Below are 19,590 nucleotides of genomic sequence, written 5' to 3' on the forward strand. Positions count from 1 at the left end.
GGATTCTAATAGGGATTATGTCTTATTCTGCATTTACGAGTGATTTATATAAAGTTCCTACCAAAATTTGGATACTCAATAAAAGCCCTATTTTTAGTATTTGGTCATCATAAATATGTAATGTTATAATACCTGTTACACATAAAGCTCATTTAATCTTTTGTGTCATTTCCTTAGGATAAAGTCTCATGAATGGGAATTCTTGGGGCAAAGATTATGAACATTTTTATGGCATTTAGAAACACATCTCAAACTGCTTTTCAAAAGATTACCCTCAATTACAAAGCTACTAGCAATGGATCGCATCACACATTGCATCAGATTCGCCTCTCGGTCACCATGGGTATATGGGTATATAATTACGGGAAATGTTTTGCGTTTGATTTAATTTTTTCCTGTGCAGTTTGAACATTTTTCCTTTCTTGAAAAGCAAGACTTGTCAGTAGGAGCGACAGTTCAGGGACACGTGGGCGGCGGAAAGCTCTCGCGGACTACATCTCCCAAGGTGCCCCGCGCGCGCGCCGACAGGAAGTGGCTGGAGCATCTCCCGCCTCCACGCCGAGGCGAAGAGGTTCTATCCGGGGCCTTGGCGCTTCTCTTTCCTTTCGCGCCGGTTGCCGCTGCGGAGCGCGGTGGGTCCATGTGCGCAGTGAGCGGCGCTATTCCTGGCCCAGTAGCACCCGAGCCCCGGGTTTGACCGAGTCCGCGCTACGATGGACCCCAACACCATTATCGAGGCCCTGCGGGGCACCATGGACCCAGCCCTGCGTGAGGCCGCGGAGCGCCAGCTCAATGAAGTAAGGACGCCGGGCGGGCGGCTGACTGTGGCAGGCCGAGCCCTCTGGGCCTGGCCAGAGGCGCGGACGGCGTCGCTGAGGGGCCCAACTGGAGGGGTGGGGCGGGGACCTGACTGCGAGTGCCACGCCAGGGTGCCTCAGGCTGCTGCGGTGGTGGTGCCGGCCAAGGCAGCCTTTGCGTCGGATCCTGAGCTGGGCCTCTGGCTGCGGTCAAGGCATGAGGAGCCGGCTGAGGCGAGGCGGGCGTGACGGGCTGGACACATGGCTGGCTCGGGTGGCCGGCCGCCCTCTGGCTCATTCCCAGCTCGTTCCTCGCGCCCAGGAGGGGGCGAAACTCACTGGGAGGTTTTTCAGACGTTTCCGGGAGCAGTCTCGCTGGCGCCGGGTTCGGAGGGGCTCCTGGGAATGCAGAGCTGGTCCTTTGGGGGCTGCGCCTGTCAGGTTGTCACTTCACTGGGCTGATCGGTGATCTGCACAACTTTATTCTCTGCGACTGAGCGGCTAGGGAAAGCTTTCAGAGGCAAGCCCCCGCCTCTTTGGCAGGGCGAGGGTAGATTCACTGTTCTACTCGCTGATGCCTCAGTCGGGGAGGCAGGGCGATGTGTAGTAGAAAGTGTCAGGTGAAGTGCACCCTTCTAGGTAGAGCTGAACCACTAATTTTCTTGACTGACCTTGGGCAAGTCGCTTAATCTTTTGATGCTGAGTTTCTCCCATTCATAAAATTAGGCCACAGGGTTGCTGTGACAGTCAAGTGAGACAGTGTAAGGCAGGGTGCCTTGAAACGTGCCAAGTTCCCTATCAGCTCGCGGAGGATTGGTTCCCTTTTCCCCCTTTATTTTCGGGGGACCACCCTTTGGAAAACAGCCTTAATATGTGGGTATATTATTGTACTATCTTCAGTTTCATTGTTTGTTTCTAAATTTCTGTAACTTTTTATATTTTAGTGAGTATTTTAAAGGCTTCTGAAAAGGACCCCTGTAATTTCCTATGCCAGTTAATAATTGTCTTTTGGTATCCCACTGAGTCTGCAAGCTTTAGGGAAGTTCAGTGTACATTTATTTTTAAGCGGAAAAAGAAGTCCCTCTTTAAAGTAGAAATTCAGTTATTTTATGCTCCTCTTAGCTGATAGGAAACTCATTTAGAAACATTATCTATATTGACTTTACAGAAGCCACAGGAGTATTCCTAATTGGACATCTTCAATGTACAATGCTCTTTTTAGAGATCTCTGCCCTCAAGGAACTTATATTTTAAGAAGACTACCCACAAAGTTTAAACAAATTAAGTGTAAAATTATTTTAAAATAAAAAAGTTAAATCTTACATATATAAATGCAACTGTTATTAGATCATACAAGAGTGATGTTCAAAAATTTTTTTTAAAGATTTTATGTTTAAGTAACCTCTGCACCCAAGGTGGGGCTCCAACCTACCACCCCAAGATCATAAGTCCCATGCTCCACCCACTGAGCCAGCCAGACCCCAACCCCTCACCACCCATGCTCAAATTTTTAGGCTCAAAGTCACCTTGGGAGGAGTTTAGATTTCTTTTAGATATAAAATAATGCGCTGAAACAAATTCCCATTTTGAACCATTATGAAACTATGGAGGGAGTTACGGATCACTTTTTATTTTGATTTGTTTTGTGATAGACAAAGGTTAAGATGAACATTATTTTGTTTATGAAGTATTAATACATGTGTAAGTTTAGGCACCCTAAAAGTTTAGTTACGGTGATTTCTACCATGATTTTATTTTTTATTTTTTTAAAGATTTTATTTATTTGACAGAGAGACACAGTGAGAGAGGGAACACAAGCAGGGGGAGTGGGAGAGGGAGAAGCAGGCTTCCTGCGGAGCAGGGAGTCCAATGAGGGGCTCAATCCCAGGACCCTGGGATCATGACCTGAGCCGAAGGCGGACACTTAACGACTGAGCCACCCAGGCGCCCCTCTACCATGATTTTATTATTCTGACTAAACGTGCTGTGTGTAATTATTAATTTTAAAAATTATTTGAAAAAAAGAGTTGCTTCCCTTGTAGAAAAATTTGAAATTCATTCATTCCTCAAGCGGGTATTGAATGTCTAGTTATATACACTGACATCTTGTAATTGAGGCCTGGGGTAAATATTTCACAAGCTGATTTTTAGAAGATGAATAATCAAAATATTCATAGCATTTTTTACTTAACTCTTAAGCTTCTGTTAGGGTTTTGGAATACTGTAGAATAGTGAACACTGCTTTTCTGTCAAAGAAAATTTGTGGTCTAGCCTGTATTTCTGTGATTGTTAGCTATTTACATTTTGCAAATTTCTTAAAATTTTTCCACCTTAATTTTTTTGTAATTTTCCTAATGTAACTTTTTTTAGAATATTTTCAGCTCTAGTCTTCATTCCATTTTAATGAAGTGCTTCTATTTGAATACTTAACTTGCTTTGACTTTTTTGTGGCAAAACCTTGATTTAGGAAATAGATCCTAGGTAAGTCTTGATGAAGAAGCTTGACTGTAGTAAGAATGAGGAAGTAACATTTTATTTCTGTCAGGCTCATCTTGCTTTGGGTAAGACAGGATGAAGCAGTCATTCCATACTGTTTTTATTCAGCTGAAATTATATTTTGGTTCATTTAGTTAAAAGAAAAAGATGATTGACATTTGAGTGAATCTCTTCAGTAAGTGAAGTGATCACTAACTGTAAAAATTGTAAATGTTACCAAAGTATTATAGTGCAGCTAGTTAAAAAACAAAGTGCTCTTGCCTCACAGTGATTGCACTTAACTGTCCATCTGCTTGGATCCGCTTTTACTCAGTGGTCTCCCAGACTTGATCTCTCACTTCTGTCATCGTTCAACCATCTCCGTATCACTGAGGAGTTCCCCTGACTGTAACACTCCAGACACTCTACATCTCCCTTCATTTATTTTTCTCTGTAGCACTGGTTTATCATACATATTTTATTTATTCTCAGTAGTATAATTTTTGAGTTTCACGAGGTGAGGAATTTTTGTCTTTTGTTACTGCAATTCTTTGTCAGTATTAAGCTTTACTTAATTGTAGCAGATAATAATACAGGCTTTAGCTCTGTTATACCACCCTCAAATCAAGGATTTTTAGAGTATTTATATATTTTTAATATTACATGTAGATAAAATTAAGAAAGTTCCATTAGACTGCTAGAGACCACAGTAAGGACTCTCTTTTTGGCAGATATTTTTGACAAATTAGGGCGCCTGGGTGGCTCAGTCAGTTAAGTGTCTGCCTTCAGTTCCAGTCATGGCCCCAGGGTTCTGGGATCAAGCCCTGCATTGGACTCCCTGCTCAGTGGGGAGTCTGCTTCTCCCTCTGCCTGCTGCTCCCCCTTCTTGTGCCCCCCTCAAGTAAATAAAATCTTTAAAAAAAAAAAAGATAAATTTTAGTATTCCCAATTGACTTACTCAGTAGCATAGCACGGATTTTGATCCTTTTTTTTTCCTAATTTCTGTTAACATTTTTTGATCATGTTGTCATTTCCCAATTTGGAATATCTTCATGTAACAAGCTTTGCCTCAAAGACTGGAGAAAACCAATAAAAAGTACAAGCTTTCTTGGAAACATAATTGAAAACCCCCATAGTTACTTGATTTTTTTTTTTTTTTTTTAAACCTTGAAGCGTTCTGTACTAGCTGGGGGATGTTATGAAAGTTACTTAACTTCTAAGCATCATTTTCCTTACGTACAAAATAAAAGTAGTAATAGTATGTATGTCATAGTGTCATGTGGGTTGAGCGAGATGATGCATGTAAAAAATTCAGGGAAGTATTTGGCATCTACTAAGTTCTCTCCAGGTTATTTGAATTACTGCATAAGTCCCAATTGATTAACCCATCTACCATGCCATACATTTTATTTTCTGTCTCAGTCTAACTATAGTGTTGTATATTTCAGTGGAAAATGATCAGCACTAATGGAGAAGGAACACAAGTGCCTATTTGAACACTGAGATCATTAGTAGATAGCTTATTGTAACATGAAAATTGGCACAATTATAAGCACAGTGCCTGGCACACTGTGGACTCTCAGTAAATATTTGTTGTATGCAAAGAGAAATAAGAACTTGTGTAATAAAAATGTCTTTCAGTCTTTAAAGTAGATTTGTGTACAGGAATCTCATTTGTCATTTAAATTATATGCTTTGAGATTAATTGACTTCTGTATATCTAGAAATAAGGTTTTAAAAAATTTGGTTTAGGGGCACCTGGGTGGCTCAGTCAGTTAAGCGACTGCCTTCCAGCTCAGGTCATGATCCCAGGGTCCTGGGATCAAACCCCATGTTGGGCTCTCTGCTCAGCAGGAGAATCTGCTTCTCCCTTTCCCTCTGCTCCTGACCCCAGTTGTGCTTTCTCGCTCTCACTCACTCTCAAATAAAGTCTTTAAAACAAAACAAAACAAAAATTTTTTTTTGGAACTGTAAAATATATGACATTTGGTATTCATTCATTCAACATTAATTATGTTTCCAGAGACTGTTTGCTACTTCCTACTCTCATTCACTCAGAAATACTTGTTTGTTCATTTATAAGATAAAGTTAAGACATCTCTGAAGGTTTTTGGCAGATTACAATAGACATTAGTCTTTCTGCATTCTTCTGCTTTCACTGTCAGTGTTCTTCAGTGGAAACCTTTCATGCTGCCCACCTCTCCTGCTAAGCTCTTATCACCTAAAACTAAAAGTTTTCCTATTCACAAATCTCATTAATCCCATCTTAAATGCCATCTTTTCCTACTCTGACCTTCTGTGATACTTTGTAAACTGAAAGCTCACCTTTTTAACACCTAGTTTTATGTATTCTTCCTTAAATTTTAACTATTTTTATTTGAACTAGATGATTGCTGTCTCTTCTACTCTAAAAGTTCATGGACTTTGAACTTACCTCCATTGGGAATAGAATCTGTAGATGAAGACTTTTTTAATCTTGGAGTATTAGCTGAGAATGGACACTCAAACAACTAATTGTTTCTAATTGTTTTCAAATATTTTAAGAATATTTGCCTATCATATGGCAAATTCTATCTTTATGCTGGGGATCCGATACTGTAGACAAGATAGAATCCTCTCTCTCATGAAGCTTACATTTGAACTGAAGTTTTAAATGTAATGTCAGGAGGGGCGCCTGGGTGGCTTAGTCAGTTAAGCATCTGCCTTAGGCTCGGGTCATGATCCCAGGGTCCTGGGATCGAGTCCCGCATCGCATCAGGCTCCCTGCTCAGCGGGGAGTCTGCTTCTCCCTCTTCCTCTCTTACCCCTCCACCCCCACTTGTGTGCTCTCTCTCACACTCTCAAATAAATAAATTAAAATGTAATGTCAGGAAAAATTTTTTTGAAATGTTTATTCCAAAGAACCGTTCCCAATCTGTTTCTTTTTCTTTTTTTTTTTAATTTGAGAGAGAGAGACAGAGCAGGGGAGGGGCAGAGGGAGAGAGAATCTTAAGCCGACTCGAGCCTGACGCCAGGTTCAATCTAATGACCCTGAGATCATGACTTGATCCGAAACCAAGAGTCAGGCACTTCAGCGACTGCACCACCCAGGCCCCCTTGGTTCATTTAATAGTAAATGTCTTTATGATAGGCACTGAGCTGAGTGGTTGGTAGAAGAAATTCATGATTTCCTGCTTTTCTGGAGTTTCATAGTCACACAGCCCTCACAAATGCATGTGGTTGGGACTTTTATTTTATTTTTTATTTTTTTTAAAGATAGTTTTTTTAATGATTTTTATTTATTTATTTGTCAGAGAGAGAGAGAGAGAGCACAAGCAGGGGGAGCAGCAGAGGGAGAGAGGGAAGGAGGCTCCTCACTGAGCAAGGAACCTGATGCGGGACTCAATCCCAGGACCCTGGGATCATGACCTGAGCCGAAGGCAAACGCTTAACGACTGAGCCACCCAGGCGTCCCTGGTTGGGACTTTTAATAGAGCTATGTGTAAGTTTTGGATAAGGAGACTATTAAATCTGACTTTGCTTAAGGCAGATAGGATCTTAGCATCAGTATTCTTTCCCCTGTTATACTTGCAGCAAGAAAAATGCTCTAAGTAGAATTAGAAGGCTTACCTAGGAGCCTTTTAAACCTTCAGTTCCTAAGCTTAATGTGCTTTAAAATGGTTATGTAGATAGAAAAGCTGCTCACATGCTTTATGTGAAAGCGTAAGTGGACTTAGCTTTGCTAAGTTTCTTGATACTTTGTGTTTACCTTTTAAATTGATAAACTACCTAACTCACTTCTAGGATTTTCACAGATGATTATGATTACTACTGTAAGTGATATATTTTATTTGTAAGTAGTGAATTTGATTTTGTTTTATTAAAGGACTTATGAAATGTTCAATTAATAAAAATGTTAGGTCTGGAAAGGTGCAAAATCATGGCATGTTTATAGTACAATTTGGCATGTCTAGAAATTCAGCAAAATATTTATGAGAATATAATGTATATTTTTGGAAGACAGACTAGTCTGTGGTCTGAGCAGGTAACATTCCTTAATTAGGAATATCTCTAAGTAGATACTGTTTTGAATTTGGGAGAGGGAAAATCACTGGATACTTTGGTTCTTACACAGGAAGTTATTCAGTGACATAGCATGTGAAAGATCTGAAAGAAAGATATCACCATATTAATATTTATAAGAAAATTTCTTTTTCAGATATAGTAGATGTATATATTATTTTACTTACTGTTCGCTTCTGTCAGTGGCACATTAATGATGAGTTTGATTTAAAGTGGGTTTTTTCTTTTGGTTACCTAAAGTAATTTGTAATTAAGAAGTTATTTTAAACTCCTTGGTTGAAAATCATTTAAGTATTAACCACTATTTAATGAAAAGCTGGAAGACATAATGAAGAGCCTCAAGCCTGGTCCTGATTCTATCACTATGATAATTTAACCTCACTATGCCTAATATTTCATGTAGATGAAACCGGGGTAGTATTTGTCAAATTCTTCTTCTTTTTTTTTTTTTAAGATTTATTTGTTTGAGAGAGAGAGCGCGCGGGAGGTGAGGAGGGGAGAAAGGGAGAAGGAGAGAGAATCTTAAGCAGACTGTCAGCTCTGTATCACACTGAGATCACCACCTGAGCTGAAACCAAGAGTCAGATGCTTAACCGACTGCCCTACCAAGGCACCTGTCTTTGTCAAATTCTTTAGTAAAACAGAAAAGTTAGAAATCCCTTTGCTCTTGAAATTATCCGGTTGTATTCATTAATGTACTTTGATGTCACAGTGCCCTTATGCCTGTCTTTTTCCTTATAAATAGTGTAAAGTACAGTAGCTAATTGAAGCTCTCTTTGGTTGCATTCCAATGGAGAGAAATAATAAAAAGTTACTTCTTAAAGAGTTAGCTGTGAAAGATACTGACATTAGGTAATTACATTGAAAATTGTGGGTCCGGAGGGGAAACATATTGGAGAAAACATGACCTAAGTTTTAAGTCGGGTTTGAGGAGCTGGTAAACATCAGATAGAAAATGTATAGCAGGCAATAGGGAATGTGGAATTGAAGGTTAGGAGAGAAAGCAACAATGGCAAAGTTATTTTTCTTGGTAAATTGAGAGGAAGGGAGTATGATCAAGAGATGTAATGATCCCAGGGTGCTGGGATCATGACCTGAGCTGATGGCAGACGCTTAGCGACTGAGCCACTTAGGTGCTGGAGTGCTTCACTGTTGGCCATGCCCATTTTTGGAACTTTGAGAAACAGGAAAAAGGAGACTGGAAAATTGTGCATAAAAGTAGGAGGGAGCCAAGAAAAGGAATTTTAAGTAAGAAGGTTGGTTGTGGGTAGTTTCCTTTTCACTTAAATGAATTTCATAGATTTTCTACTAGTGAACGTGAATTACTTCTATAATAAGTAAAAAGCTATTAGAAAAAGAAAGGGTGGTTGACATTTCTAAATGAGGGAGGTTAAAGCAGAATGAAGACTTTTTGGGGGGGAAAGCTTTTAAAATATTGGTAACCTTGGAGAAAGCAATTTTCTGAATACAGTGTTAGTGAGTAGAATGCTGGTAAGGGAATGGGAATAAGACTGGAGGTTAAAGGGTTGGTAGGGTCAAGGGAAATTTGTTTATGTGGGTATATATATTTTTCATTTTTTTCTTTTGTAAAGTTAGACTTATTTTGGGGAGTGGGGGAAGGCTGCCCATGGTGTAGAAGTTTTTCAGGCCTGTTACTACCTGTGATGCTTTATAGTCATCTATCTTAGAATTACATCCTTGATACTGCTTTAAAACCTTACCTTCCTTATCTGATTGTGTAAAAAAATTTTTTTAAAGATTATTTATTTGAGAAAGAGAGCAAGCGAGAGAGAGCAGAAGCAGTGGGGAGCAGCAGAGGGAGAGAGAAAGAGGCACGTTTCCCACCAAGCAGGGGGCTTAATGCGGGACTCGATCCCAGCACCCTGGGATCATGACGTGAGCTGAAGGCAGACGCTTAGTGACTGAGCCACTTAGGTGCTGTTGGGTAAAAATTTCGAAAAAAAAAGTTCCACTTACTAGATCTTGATGTGGTCACAATTTACCTATTCGTTTTTTGTCTTTCATTGTTGTCTTTCATTCTCTTAATAATCTCTTTAATATAACCCATACTTTGGGACGCCTGGGTGGCTCAGTCCGTTAAGCATCTGCCTTCCACTCAGGTCATGTTCTCAGGGTTCTGGCATCAAGTCCCACATGGGCTCCTTGCTCAGCAGGGAGCCTGCTTCTCCCTCTGCCTGCCACTCCTCCTTATGCTCTCTCTGACAAATCAAATCAAATAAACCTTAAAAATATATATAACCCATACTTCTTTTCCTTTTAAAAATCTTTTCTCCCCATCTCGATGTGTTTAAATCCTTTAGGATCTAATTGAAAATTTTACCTGTTAGTCCAGTTAGAATTAGTAATACTCCAACCTGTCTTTTTTTTTAAGATTTTATTTATTTGAGAGTGAGAGAGTACAAGGAGAGGAGGGGCAGAGGCAGAGGGAGAAGCAGACTCCCCGCTGAGCAGGGAGCTGGATGCAGGACTAGATCCCAGGACCCTTAGATCATGACCTGAGCCAAAGGCAGACGCTTAACCGACTGAGCCACCCAGGCACCCCTACTCCAACCTATCAGTGATCTTTTATCTCTGTAGTGTCTGACACATTTTAAGTACCAGTAGGTGGAGTGGAGGTAAAGGAAAGGGAGATGGAGTTGTGGCTGTTGAAGAATTTGATGAAATTGATTAAGGGTGAATGTTGAATTATCTGGGTTAATGACAAATAATGAGAATGTAAGAAGTTGTCTAGAAAGGTAGTTTTGTGTTATGGTTAGCAGCTTTTAAACTTGAGTCTTAGCAGTTTTAGCTCTACTTAATGATGTATAATGACCCATTTGTTGCTTCAGTTCTCCTGGTTCTCTGATTGCTGGAAACTAGGAGCTTGAAGAAGGGCCTATAATTAGTGCCAACATCTAATAGAGTTTACATTTATACTCTAACTCCTACTCTAAAGATTTATTATAGCATCTTGAGGTCTATGTCAGTGTTTCCCAAACTGTTGAGAATAATACCATAATTACTCAGATTTTTAGGAGTTTTTGTGATAAAGATTGATCCTAGAGATATTTTACTTACATTTATCTTTTAAATTACTATAAAATGTGAAGGTCTTTTCAACATATAATAAATTTAGTAGTTACTATGTGATAGAAATTCTTTTAAATGTGTTATAGTTTGCTATACCCAAGAATACCAGAAAGTTATTAGAGATAACCTAGTGCTTAAAACTGAGCCACCCAGGCACCCTAATCCCTCCTTCCAGTTTAATCTCATATTCCAGGCCTAGGTGATGGCTAATCTACTTTCCTTCAGAATTTTCTTGAGAATCTCATGTCTGATATTTAGTATTACTTTATGTCCATTTGTTACTTTGGGAGAATAGAAGGCATTAGGGATTTCAACTAGATGGAAATTTGTATGGGGCAAGTTGATAGATATCCCGGGTTGAATTTGCTTGTGTGATTTCTGCTGTCAGAAACATCTTTTCCTAGGATGCCTGGGTGGCTCAGTCGTTAAGCGTCTGCCTTCGGCTTAGGTCATGATCCCAGGGTCCTGGAATCAAGCCCTGCGTTGGGTTCCCTGTTCAGTGGGGAGCCTGCTTCTCCCTCTCCCACTCCCCCTGCTTGTGTTCCTGCTCTGGTGCACTCTCTCTCCCTCACTCTCTGTCTGTCAAATAAATAAGTAAAATCTTTGGGGAAAAAAAGAAACCTCCTTTCTTTCTTACCCCTTGGTCTAGCTCAGCTGGCTGAAAGTAACACTCTTTCCTCAGTTGCACTTTTTAGATTTGTACTTGTTTATTTTTAAGGCAAAGTGACTTAGAAGAGTAGTAAAATAAGTACTTATTTTCATAGTTTAGTTTTGTTGATTTTTTAATAACTTTATTGAATTCAGCCACTTAAAGTATCCAGTTCAGTGGTGGTGGTTGTTGTTTTAAGATTTTATTGGGGCGCCTGGGTGGCTCAGTCACTTAAGCGTCTGCCTTCGGCTCTGGTCATGATCCCAGCATCCTGCGATCAAGCCCTGGGTCCAGACCCGGGTCCTTGCTCAGCAGGGAGCCTGCTTCTCCCTCTCCCTCTGCCCGCCTCTCCCTGCTTATGCTCTCTCTCTCAAATAAATAAATAAAATCTTTTTTATTTTAAGAGCCTGGGCGCGTGAGCTGGGGTAGGGTGAGAGGGAGAAGCAGAGTCCCTGCTGAGCAGGGAGCCTGACGTGGTTCTCCATCCTAGGACCCTGAGTTTATGACCTTGAGCCAAAGGCAGACGTTTAACTGACTGAGCCACCCAGGTGCCCCCTCCAGTTCAGTGATTTTTAGTATATTCAGTTATGCAACCATCACCACAAACTTTAGAACATTTTCATCACCCCAAAAAGAAACTCCATACCTGTTAGCATTCCCCTCTCTGCCTTCTGCACACCCTCAGTCCTTGGGTACTGGCTGCTTTCACACAGTGTATTTTTAAGGTTCACACACACTGTAGCATATATCAGTACTTCATTCTTTTTACTACAAGATAATATTTCATCATGTGTATGGATATGCCACATTTTGCTTATCCGTTCATCATTTGGTGCACTTGGTGGGTTGTTTCCACTTTTAGGCTATTATGAATAATGCTGCTGTAAATATTCAGGTAAAAGTAGCCTTGTTGATTTTTTTTTTTTAATTGAGGGATAATTTACATATGATACCAAGCTCAAATACGTGTACAGCTCAGTCCATTTTTACCTAGGTACCATTATCCAGATCAAAAAAAATTGTTTTAATATTTTTATTTATTTGAGATAGAGAGATTGAGAGAACAAGTGGGAGGAGGGGCAGAGGGAGAAGCAGACCCCCCACCGAGCAGGGACACTCCCTTCCCCCTCACGACGTGGGACTTGATCCCAGCACCCCGGGACCATGACTCGAGCCGAAGGCAGACGCTTAACTACTGAGCCACCCAGGCACCCCAGATCAAAATTTATATAACATCTCTATTGGCTTAGAACTTTCCCTTGAGACTCTTCCCAATTAATACCTTTCCTCCTTCAGGTTACCATTATTCTGACTTCTGTTAACTATAGATTAGGTTTGCCTGTCTTTGAACTTCATATAAATAGGATCACATGGTATGTACCAAGTAGTCTAGCTTCTTAACATGTTTTTTGAGATCCATATTATTGCTTGATTCCGTAGTGAGGCTTTATTTTTTTAAGTTACTGTATAGTATTTCATTGTATGAATTGTACCACAGTTTGCTTATACATTCACTTGTCAGTGGACAGGTATTATTGTGGACACAAGCACTTTTCTTGGATATATAAAGGTGAAATTGCAAGGTTGTAAGGTAGGTGCATGTTTGAAAATGCGAGTTTTCCAATATGGTTGTACCATTTTATGCATCTACCAGCACTGTGTATGAATTCCATATTTTTCACATCCTCACTAGCACTTTGATGTATTGCATACATTGTTTTCAGGTAGGACTGTCGGCTTGTACTGATTCTTCTGTAATTTGCCTGCATATATTTGCTGATTTTTGTTTTGGAGTGATTTTAACTCTTCCTCAGATGTTGCAGTTATTTTCCTTTTTTTTAACATTGTTTATACTGATGTGGGGTGGAGTATATAAAATTTTTAGTTTTTTATCTATTTGAGCAAAAATTATTTTACGGCTTTCAGTCTTTGGTGTCATGCTTAGGTTTTTTCCCACCAAGATGATAAAAATATTTACAGTGGTTTCCTTCAAGTACTCTTGGGATTTTATTTTATTTATTTGTTTTTTTAAAGATTTTATTTATTATTATTTGGGGGGGGAGGGGGAGGGAGAAGCAGACTCCTATGGAGCAGGGTGCCTGATACGGGGCTCAACCCAAGGAGCCCGAGATCCTGACTTGGGCCGAAGGCAGACACTTAATTGACTGAGCCACCCAGGTGCCCCTGGGGTTTTATTTTTTATATTTAAACCTTCAGTTAGAAATTGATAAAGGTCGGGGCGCCTGGGTGGCTCAGTCGTTAAGCGTCTGCCTTCAGCTCAGGTCATGATCCCAGGGTCCTGGGATCGAGTCCCACATCAGGCTCTCTGCTCAGCGGGGAGCCTGCTTCTCCCTCTCCCACTCCCCCTGCTTGTGTTCCCTCTCTCGCTGTGTTTCTCTCTGTCAAATAAATAAATAAAATCTTTAAAAAAAAAAAAAAGAAATTGATAAAGGTCTTTTGTTAATGTAACATTCATGGAGTATTTGTTAGGCTTGATATAGTTAGTGGCACATGCTCATTTTTTTTTTTTAAGATTTTATTTATTTATTTGACAGAGAGAGACACAGCGGGAGAGGGAGAAGCAGGCTTCCCGTGGAGCAGGGAGCCCGATGTGGGGCTTGATCCCAGGACCCTGAGATCATGACCTGAGCCGAAGGCAGACACTTAATGACTGAGCCACCCAGGCGCCCGCACATGCTCATTTTTAACTCACATGTGGCTATATATGTGGCTAGCCAACAAAAACAGTGGTGGTTGTGGTGGTTTTCTTATTTTAATATGACCTCTAAACATAATCCAACAACTTCATTTGGGGTTCCAATCATAGAAAGCAGTTCTTTTCAATTCAGAAGGAAAAACTTCGGTATTGGGACTTTGAGAGAACCCTGTATATACAAAACCACAAATGTTGTATTTTATAGGTGATTTAAAGACCTAAAGAACCATTTGGCAATATTCAGTTTATGCCCTGCTGGCTTTAGAATATACTCTGAGACAGATGAGATTCTACTATGTATGGAGGTAAAAACAACATAACATTTGTTATGTCTTGACATTTACTATAATATTTTACATATTTCACTTACTTTTTTTTTTTTAATTTTGTTTGTTTATTTGAGAGAGAATGAGTGAGAGCTAGAGAGCACAAGCTAGGGGGAGGGGCAGAAAGAGAGGGAGAAGCAGACTCCCCGCTGAGCAGGGAGCCCAACATTGGGGTCCATCCGAGGACCTCCGGATCATGACCTGAGCCGAAAGCAGACACTCGACCGACTGTGCCACCCAGGCATTTCTTTCATCTACTCCTTGTAGCCATCCTGTGAAGCAGATTTAGTTACACTAATTTTGTAATTAAGTCTTAGATTTACTGAAGCAACTTGCTCAAGAGTTAAAAATGTCAGAAGTAGCATCACTTGTATTTATAATCAGACTGATTCTAGCTGTCCATTCCAGGGATTCATAATTTGATGCAGGAGATTAGATGTATACTATAATATAAATGGCCTAAAAAGTGCCATAGTAGTAGTGTGGATAGTACTGTCCTTTCTGGGCTCATCTGTCTATCCCTTTAATATAAATACTCTTTTATACTGCACTGCCCCTAGGTGATCACTGCTGCTTCCAAGGTATTTTTTTGTTGATTCATTTCAGTACTTCGTTTAATAAATTTGTTGAACATCTTAAATGCCAAACGTCATGAGGAACTGGGTATATAAATAGTATAGTTCCTATCAGTGAAGCTTAAAATCTAATTAACAGAAGAGAAGGCCATAAACCAGTCTATAAATATAATAATTACAAATATATAATAAATGTAATGGGGGAAAAAAAACCCTGGAGATTATGAGAGTAATAGGGAGTCCTTCTTTAGCTTGAATGATCAGTCAGGAAAGCCTTCTCTACATGTTTAAATGGAAACTCAAAGAATGTGAACTGTGAATCAGTTAACTATGGTGGAGCACTGGAGAGAAGAGTGTTACAGGTAGAAAGTCACAGCATGGACTGTGGAGTAATTATGTTTGTTGTCAAAAGAACCTAAAGGTGGCTGGTAAGGTGGGACAGTAGGAGGTGAGAAAGTTTCTTTAAATGAGACTGACGATGGAATATTTTGCAGCCATCAAAAAAGGGGGGGGAGAAATCTTGCCATTTGCAACGATGTGGATGGAACTAGAGGGTATTATGCTAAGCGAAATAAGTCAGTCAGAGAAAGACATGTATCATATGATCTCACTGATATGAGGAATTCTTAATCTCAGGAAACAAACTGAGGGTTGCTGGAGTGGTGGGGGGTGGGAGGGATGGGGTGGCTGGGTGATAGACATTGGGGAGGGTATGTGCTATGGTGAGCACTGTGAATTGTGTAAGACTGATGAATCACAGACCTGTACCTCTGAAACAAATAATACATTATATGTTAAAAAAAAAAAAAAAAAGGAAGATAGTAGGAAGGGAAAAATGAAGGGGGGAAAATCGGAAGGGGAGATGAACCATGAGAGACTGTGGACTCCGAGAAATAAACTGAGGGTTCTAGAGGGGAGGGGGTGGGGGGATGGGTTAGCCTGGTGATGGGTATTAAAGAGGGCATGTATTGAATAGAGCACTGGGTGTTATACACAAACAATGAATCATGGAACACGACATCAAAAACTAATGATGTATGATGATTAACATAACATAATAAAATAAAATAAAAAAAAAATGAGACTGACGAAATGGCAGAGGCAAGATAATACAGGCCCTTATATAGCCTTTGGGAAGTAGAGTAGAAATCTATTGGGACACCTGGGTGGCTTAGTCAGTTACCCATTTGCCTTCAGCTCAGGTCATGATCCCAGGGTCCTGGGCTCAGTGGGGAGCCTATTTCTCTCTCTGCCTATTGCCCCCCCTCTTTGTCGCTCCCCCTGCTTTGTGCTCTCTCTCTCTCTCTCTGTGACAAGTAAAATCTTAAAAAAAAGAGCTGTTAAAATTTTTTTTTTTTTAAGGGGATCGGTTTACAGTTTTAAAGACCTTTGGCTGCTAAATGGAGAATGGTGGGGGGTTTCTTACATTAAGTAAGATGATAGTCATTTGGACTAGGTTGATGTTAGTGGGAATGGAGAAAGTGGGTATATTAATTATATAAGTATTTTGGATATAGAATTGACAGGTCCTGACACAATGAAGTGGGATAAAAAAGGGAAGTATTAAAGATATCATTCAGGTATTAGACGTAAGTAACTGAGGATAGTGATGAAAAAGGTGGGGAGAATTGGTACAAGAAAGTAGCAACATAGCTTTTAGGGGAGAAGATGCTTTGAACATGATAAATTTGAGAAGCCTGTGAAGGTAGGCATGTTAAAAATAGGTCTCTGGAAATAATGTATTTGACAAATAGTATTTAAAGACCATGGTTGGATGAAATCAGCTGGGGAGTGTAAAAGATGGCCTATGACTGAGCAGTTATAGTTTAAATAGTTTAAGAAACCAGCAAAGGAATCTCAGAAGGAAAAGTGGTCTGTGAATTGCATAGTTGGAAGGATGTTTCAAGAAAGTTATGGTGGTTAATGGTGTTTAGAGTACCAGAAAGGGGAAATACCTGTCTTTCATCCACTTAACTACTCCCATTCAGGTCTTTTTTTTTTTTTAAAGATTTTACTTATTTATTTGACAGAGAGAGACAGTGAGAGAAGGAACACAAGCAGGGGGAGTGGGAGAGGGAGAAGCAGGCTTCCCGCAGAGCAGGACCCTGGGTTTCATGATCTGAGCCGAAGGCAGACGCTTAACGACTGAGCCACCCAGGCGCTCCTCCCATTCAGGTCTTAAATTTAAGCGTTACTTCTAGGTTAGAAGATTCTCCTTTTGATTCTCCCATAGTGTTTCTACGTTTTCTGCTGTACTTTATTGTAATTACTTGTTTGATTATCTTCGCTATCCTTCACATTAAACTCTTAAGTTTCCGTGAGGTCATGGAACCTTAATGTTTTGTTTCAACCTTGTATTCTCAACTCCTGGCATGGTGTCATGTACCAGGAACATTTATTTTATTTATTTATTTATTTATTTTTTAAAAGATTTTATTTATTTATTTATTTGAGACAGAGAGAATGAGAGACAGAGAGCATGAGAGGGAGGAGGGTCAGAGGGAGAAGCAGACTCCCCGCCGAGCAGGGAGCCCGACGCGGGACTCGATCCCAGGACTCCAGGATCATGACCTGAGCCGAAGGCAGTCGCCCAACCAACTGAGCCACCCAGGCACCCCCAGGAACATTTAAATAAACAATTTTTGGAGTGACAGAATTCCAGGTTCTAATGTAGAAACAATTTTTTATATCCAAAGGGAAATTTTTCTGTTTCTAAGAATATATGGAATATTTGGGGTGGGGGAGTGAAGAGGAAACTAAAATAAAAATTACTATTATTCATGTGAACATGTGCAGAAAAAATACTAAAACTTGGGCTGAAAGGAAGAGATGACATAGGTGGTAGTTACATTGGGGGAGAGGGAATGCAACTGTGAAAACATTAAAGAAGGAATATAACTTGAATGTAAGTTCTTTTTTTAAAACCAGAAGCAAATATGACAAATTAGGAATCATTAAGGAATCATTAACTTTTTTATACTGTTAATGAAAGTGTCCAGGGTTTGTAGTATAAACTGGAAAAAAAGAAAATGTGTGAAGAATAGCTCCTTTATAATGCCATCGCCCGAGAGATAACTGTATTAACATTTTGGGTATATTTCATTATTTTCTGTATATGCTGCATTGGAATTTCATATAAATATATTTATTAAATTATCATATGGTTTTTATCCAACTTTTATTGTATGTTCAAAGCTATTAATTTTCTATTTAAATGTAATGTGCATACAGAATAGTCATTGTAAGGGTACAGTTGATTAATTTTCACAAACTGAACACACTTTGGTAAAATAGCCATATTCAGAAATAAAACATTTATTAGCACCTTGGAAAACACTTCCCAGGCTATTAATTTTTACTGATTTAGTTTGTCTAGTCACTCAGTAGAACATCTCTATGGAGAAATTATTACTGAATTGGGGAAATAGGTATTAAAGAGGATATTGTTCTTGAGCTGTCGGTGTAGGTTAAGAAAGCCAGTTAGGATAAATGGGAAGTGGAGCAGTATGAAGGCAAATGCAAACATCCAGGATATTTTAGGAGTTAGGTTATTATATATATATATATTTTTTGTTCATTTTTGGTGAGTGATGGGCAATAAGGCTGGGACCAACTTGCGGGTGGGTAGCCTTTTGTGCCAGTCCAGTACTGGATTAAAGTACTGAGAATATTTGCAGAAATTTAAAACCTTTTTTTTGTTTGTTTGTAGGCACACAAGTCTCTGAATTTTGTTTCAACACTGCTTCAGATTACTATGTCGGAACAACTGGATTTACCTGTGAGACAGGCAGGCAAGTTACTGAATTATTTTCTTGGGTTTATGTAAATCAGTTATTTAAAAGGTTCATAGTTGAATAGCAGAGGTATGTTGGGGTGGCCCTTCAGTGATTTTCTTCCCTGAAAATCCGTTTGCCCTCATGTGTTTACTACAAACAGGTAGTGCCTTGGAATTGGTGGCAGAGTTAAAGGAATGTGGTATTTCATTGAGTTAAAAGAGAAGCTGAAAAAAGAAATTGATAGGGTTTATTAAAAGATTCTGTGTATTCCCTGTTTCCCTGCCCAGTGGATGGTTCTAAGATACAAACCCCTTTGTTTATGCAGTTGCTCCTTACAGCTTGTGCATTTACTGTTTTTAGCCATTAAAAAGTACTGCAGTAGCCCCCCCATCCATGACTGATACATTTTAAGACCCCAGACCCTCAGTGGATGCCTGAAACTGTGCATAGTACCAATGCTATATATACTACATTTTTTCCTATACATACATACTTATGATAAAATTTAATTTGTAAATTAGGCAAGTAAGAGTTTAGCCACAATAATTAATAATAAATTAGAGCAGTTATAACAATATACTGTAATAAGAGGTATGTGAGTGTGGTCTCTCTCTTAAAATATTTCACTGTACTCACCCTTGTGATGATATGTAAAGATCAAATGCCTGTGTAATGAGATGAGGTGAGGTAAATGATATAGGCATTTTGACATGGTGCTAGACTACTATTGACCTTCTGATAATATGTCAGAAAAAAATCGTCTGCTTCCTGACGGTGGGTGACCACACGGGTAACTGAAATCACAGAAAGTGAAACTGTGCATAAGGGGGGGACTACTGTATTTCTTAGTTCCAGTTTCAACAAGATATTGAGCAATTCTCAGTACCAAATGGTCTGTGAAAATGTGGTGGGTTACTTCTGATACTATCTGTTGGTCTGCAAAATAATGGAATTCACATCTTTAGTGTCCTGTAACTTAATTTATTTGCAGGTGTATTAATTTTGTTATAGGAAATACAGAGTACTAATAATTTCACCATTCTAGAAAAACCAGTTATGTTCTGGTATTATTTCTTGCTGTTCTTTTTCCCTACATCAATTTTGTTAAAATTTTTTTTGCTTCA

The 19,590-nt window shown here is 39.5% G+C and overlaps 1 protein-coding gene across 1 annotated transcript in view; it reads left to right on the forward strand.

Moving 5' to 3' along the window:
- Positions 1-540: 540 nt before the first annotated feature.
- The window catches only part of IPO7 (importin 7), a 57,501-nt gene continuing 38,451 nt past the window's right edge, over positions 541-19,590 (forward strand). Inside the window, exons 1-2 of the mRNA XM_045894169.3 lie at positions 541-797; positions 18,400-18,481. Coding sequence (XP_045750125.1) covers positions 714-797; positions 18,400-18,481 — 166 coding nt within the window. The 5' untranslated portion in view covers positions 541-713. The remainder of the gene's footprint in view (positions 798-18,399; positions 18,482-19,590) is intronic.

This window comes from Mirounga angustirostris, unplaced genomic scaffold (assembly GCF_029215605.1).
Source record: "Mirounga angustirostris isolate CCGP_5_RB_7025 unplaced genomic scaffold, mMirAng1.0.hap1 SCAF_13, whole genome shotgun sequence".
NCBI lineage: Eukaryota > Metazoa > Chordata > Mammalia > Carnivora > Phocidae > Mirounga > Mirounga angustirostris.